General features: G+C 40.0%; 2 protein-coding genes across 2 annotated transcripts in view; one reads left to right on the forward strand and one right to left on the reverse strand.

Moving 5' to 3' along the window:
- The first annotated feature begins 310 nt into the window (after nucleotides 1-310).
- Nucleotides 311-1,529, forward strand: LOC138022205 (adenosine receptor A1-like). The gene has a single exon (XM_068869256.1). It carries the CDS (start codon nucleotides 405-407, stop codon nucleotides 1,383-1,385), a length of 981 nt encoding a protein of 326 aa, XP_068725357.1. The 5' UTR covers nucleotides 311-404; the 3' UTR covers nucleotides 1,386-1,529.
- Nucleotides 1,530-5,060: 3,531 nt separating this feature from the next.
- Nucleotides 5,061-5,135, reverse strand: part of LOC138022209 (NADH-quinone oxidoreductase subunit B-like) — a 9,163-nt gene continuing 9,088 nt past the window's right edge. The window contains exon 10 of the mRNA XM_068869269.1: nucleotides 5,061-5,135. This exon is cut by the window's right edge and continues 225 nt beyond it. The gene's annotated coding sequence lies outside the window, so the exon portion shown is untranslated.

Below are 5,135 nucleotides of genomic sequence, written 5' to 3' on the forward strand. Positions count from 1 at the left end.
TTTTTTAGATACACTAAGTGACAGTTAGGAAATTAATGTTTTTCAGAAACACACGAATCTTCTTATAATTTCACTACTGACACATATAAGAGCACCATTTTTTTTTTTCCAGTTTTTAATTCCGCTTGGATTAAAAAAAAAGGCGAGAGAAAATTAACCGCACATGACATGAAATTATGGTTATAGCTTACGGCAAGTCTCCTTGTATACCTAAGAACACGCTTTACGTGTCCTTAATAGCATCCGGCGAACAAGCTCTTGCATGTACACTTTAATCTTGATTATTCATGAAAAGTATAACCCTTTTCATCGGAAGCGTGCATGTTATCGCAAGAAATCAGGTTTTCCTTTTCAGCTAACACGTATCAGACCTCAGAAGCAAAGGAATCAATTGGACCGATGGGATGACAGGAGAACCACAAGAGAAAAAAGAAAATCTTATAATGTCATTTGAAAACATGTTTGATCACGAAGGAGAAAGCCAGTGTGCCAGTGTCAAAGCACCAACTTCCCTCTCGCTCTTCACAGCCGCAATGTCATTTCTTTTTTCGATTGTAACTGTTCCGTGCAACATTTTGGTGTGTTTTACGATCATGAAAAGTTCATCGCAGTTCAAATGTCTCCGCACGCCTTTCACTCACTTCATCTTCAATCTCGCCGTGACAGACCTATTGGTTGGAGCGCTGACGGAGCCGGTCTCAGTGGCGTATCACATCACAGAAGCCTTCTCCGTTTCTTCTCCGCAATTAGTCAGGATTTTACAAGTGTTGTATTTTCTTCCCTGTACTGTTTCCGTCTTAAGCATACTGGCATTAACCCTCGAACGCTGCTACGCAATTTCTAAGCCGTTCGAATACAGGACAAGAGTGAACGGTTACAGAGTGTTTCTAGCCGCGGGCATAATATGGCTTCTGTCGCCCGTGTTTTTAGCGCCATATTTTGTAATGGGATACCGAGCATTTTCTTTCCTTTTTGCCAATGTTATTATCTTAGTTTCAGTTTGCGTCCTGGCTTGCGCGTACCTTAAGATAATAAGAACTCTTTACCAAGGAAGAAAGTTTCGAAAAGAAAATCTACAGAGTCTAAGTACGGCGAATCAAAAAGCAACACTGTTGGAAGATAAACTAACTAGTACGTTTATCTTGATTTTGATTCTGTTTGCAGTATGCTATATAACACCGTGCCTGTTAATGTACATCATGAATTTATGTGCGCCGTCACAGTGTTCTTGCCACGTCATTCACTGGTTAAGGGACACGTCATTTCTCGCGGTGACCTTGAATTCTGCGATAAATCCGTTACTGTATGCATGGCGTCTTCCAAGCTTTCGTCGCGCGCTTTCGATTGTTATATCTGGCCTTGCGGGACACGAACAGCCAAGCTAAAGGAGGTGGTACTCCCGAAAGAAAAAGAATTTCTTTTTATGGTGCAATGGATGGCGCTAGCAATTTCACTCAAGACAAATCACGACAAAAAAAAACCCAGCTCGAATTGGTTGATTTTGAAAGTACAAAAGACACGAACGCTGGATGGAGTTTTAACATGGACGCAGATTCTTGAACGGGCAAGCAGTTGAGCGAAAATGTTACTAAAGGACTTGCTGTTTCATGGAAACTCCAACAGACTACTTCACATAAAAACAGCCAGCCAGATACAACACTCATTCAAATGTTTAAAAAAGCCCCAGCTTTGGAGCGATTTTCATTTTTGATTGGCAACAAGTCTACCACATAAGCTACTACAGGTGCAGGTGTCGCTTTAGTAAATCTCTTAAGAAGTAATTTCAACGGAAACAAAATTAGTTTACAATTTCATCCAAGAAATAAAAGGCTAAAGAGGAACTCAAGTAAGGTCGGTGAGACTAACCTGTTCATTAGTTCAAAATTGCAATCGCTCTTCTTCACTTAAGATAAAGTCCCACTCAACGGCTGGAGAGCAACGACGGAACCCTCGGGGCACTTTCAAATGTTAGAACTGAAAACTTGAATTAATAAAGGCACAAGCGAGAAACTTCTTTGTCTATCCTTTTCTTCTTCTTTTTCTTTCTTTTAAATTGCGTGCCGTAAAAACAAACAAAAATAGTCAACCTCTGCCGCCCTTGTCGTTGAGCAAGGGAGGCAGACAAGAGAGACCCTGGAAACGAGGTTGCAAAATAGACTGTTTTGGCCAATCACAACAGACAAGCACAAAGCACATTCATGCAGGAAGAGCGAGTTACAGGCATATAATTTTGCCACAATCTCTGGTTGGCTGAGAAAGTGGCACGAGATCTTAAGGCCAGTCATAAAGTGAAGTAGGGCCAAACCAAAACAATCCCAATCTAACTTGCGACATACAATCCTTGATTTTCACGTGAAGTCACGGTGATCGTTTTGGTGTCCCAAAACAAAGAAAACGCGTATACCCAAAGCTAATCTTCCAGGATAACGAACTCCATTTTTTTGTGCCAACATCAAGTATCCTTTTCTTTTGTTGATGGTGATCACGGGAGTGAAATCAACAAAAACTGATCCAAATCGTGTTAAACAATGCTGTGTATTTAGCATCTTTCTGGGTGCTGTTGCTCAAAAGCCGATTAACGCTAATCCCAGACTAAAAATAAACCAAGGAGTTTATTTCCCTACTCCCAAATGCTGTTCAACGCTAGTGATATTCTTCAAAACTTTACATTAGAAGAAATCAATCTTGAAAAACAAAAACTTCACCAAAAGTTGAAAACATGAAACAAAAATTTACGACTAAGTTAATTGGCTTTCGAACAACCGGGCCCTGAAGGTTTTATTTCTTTATCTCGGTCGAGAAGACGGTTGCGGATCCAGGGAAAGAGGCTCGTTTTGGTCTCAAAGTAGACCAAAAACCGAGGGGTAGTCGATTCTCTCTGATGATAAGGAAGAGTTTCAAACGTTCGAATTTGATGACTTTAGATAGCAGTAAAATCAGTCAGTTTTGAATCATTCAAGGTGGATGGTCTTTTGACCACGCACGCGCCATTCAAGAGCAAACAGACGAAAACATCCATGAGTACCACAATAACACAGAGCCTGTTCGCAAGCTAAAATAATTTCTTTTCTACAAAGTAATGACAAATTTTTACCCGTTACATGATAGGCGCTAAAATGGAGGTCTTGCCATTGTCGATACGGGAAAAAACAAATATTGAACCGCACATTACACTTATAGCCACATCCAATCTTCTTTTGCTCGGTAGAAAAAATGTGATGCATGCTGAAAAAAGGCTCAGAAGCTTATCGAAATAGAAAGAAAAAAAAAACAACAAAAAATGGAGGACAAAAACCAAAGGCAGCACAAATAAATCAATATGAATACACAAATTGAGGTCATCACATGATCCTTCTTTCCTTTTCAACTTCAGATTGTGAAATTTTGCTTGCTTAACACCTGACTGGCAAAATTTTGGACTTTGATTTTTATCAAAAGGCCATTTACTTTAAGTGTAAGTTTTGGATTTCACGGTCCGCCATTACTCACGATCAAAACTGACCAATTGGACCTCAGAGGGTTGAATACATGGAAAAGTGACGTCAAAGGCTCACTAGATTAAAATTTCAGCGTGTGAATGCAGCTTATTATATATGCAAAACGCGCGTTTAAAAGTCTGAAAGCCCAAAACTCCCGTGCTGCATATTAATTCTCCGCGTACACACGCATTGTGTTCTTAAACTAGTGAGCCTTTGACGTTATTTTCTTTTCGATCCAGCTCTCTCAAGATCTTACGGACGTTCGCGCCCAAAACGTTCCCACATACAGATTTTTCTTAAACTTGCCACGCAGAAAGGTAATGATCTACTTTGGCCAAAGAGGCAAAAAATGGGGGTCACCGTGCTCGTTTTCGAGATCATGAGGTGCACTTTTAGAAGGTTGCGTTATTTTAAGACGATCTTAGCTTACAACTGTCAGCAATAAAAAAGCTACATTAGTGACATTTAGATCAGGTAAACGTACTCAATTCAAAATTAACTAATGTAACTAAACAAACTTTTGCAGCTTATATCTTTTTCTGAGGTGAAATAGACCTTGAAAAACGATACATATTAGTCTAAGAAAGAAAACTTCGGTCGCACGAGAGCATAAAAGGCGAAATATTTGTAACTTCTCACGTTAAGATTTTTGTTGTTGTTTGTTAAAATGGACAAAATCAGGAATGGAAGTGATCTACGGAAAGAAAAATAGTAGTCACCGAGCATTCAAGAAAGTGAAATCGCTGCGAAGTTCTCAAAGCGATGGTATATTCGCACTGTCACGTCATTGCGTGACATTTCCGAGAAGACCTGGGTCCACAGCTATCCCATGATGCCACACGCTTTCACGTTCCATTCTTGTGGAAAATGTTTGCGGCTTTAGCAGCGTGTTTACCTTCGTGGTAAACCTTCATGACGTGTGCGTGACATGCGCAGTATCAATGGGCGCGAACTTCCTTAAAGTTAGTAATTTTTTAAATAGGAAAATTCCACTTAAAATAAACAGGTGTCTTTTTAAGATCAAGGCTTAAAACTTTGGTCGCTTAGTGTTTTAGTTAACATAGTTCTGAAATCCAAAGAAAAATAAGAATTGATTTTTTGATCACGGGGGCACTTTACCATCAAAAAACGTGTTCCCATTTGATCACCAAAATGGGGTACCAGTTCTTTTGCCACAAGGATGCCTCCAACAAACAAGTCTAACCAAAGTGTTCGTTATTAAAGCGTAACAGTTCTCGGAGCTTGTGGTGGCGAGTAGGTTGGTAGCGAGTCGATCCAATGACGAGGTGACCTTGATAGTCTCAGGCAGAGAACTCGTCCTCCACCAGTGTGGCTCCAGGTTCGATTCCCGCACTCAAAGTCATATGTGGGTTGAGTTTGTCGGTACTTTACTATGCTCGGAGAGATTCTCTTGGTGTAGTCTGGTTTCCACTACCATCAAAAACTGCCACTTGATTTGGTTTGATTTGATTTGAATGAAATGGTTTTTACTATATGACCGTAAACCGTAAAGATGCTGTTTTCGGAGACAAACATTGCATTCTGAACTGCGACATCATGGCAGGATTTCAAACCAGAGGAAGCAATAAAGGACTGTTTTTATTCTACAACTCTTTCTCCAAGTTTCACATAATGAATTTTGTTCGGTCCTCAGAG

The sequence above is a fragment of the Montipora capricornis genome, chromosome 2 (genome assembly GCF_036669925.1).
Source record: "Montipora capricornis isolate CH-2021 chromosome 2, ASM3666992v2, whole genome shotgun sequence".
In the NCBI taxonomy this organism is placed as follows: Eukaryota; Metazoa; Cnidaria; class Anthozoa; order Scleractinia; family Acroporidae; genus Montipora; species Montipora capricornis.

Bases quoted from the DNA above. Each gene is read 5' to 3' on its own strand.
- LOC138022205 (XM_068869256.1), top strand. From the start codon at position 405: ATGACAGGAGAACCACAAGAGAAAAAAGAAAATCTTATAATGTCATTT.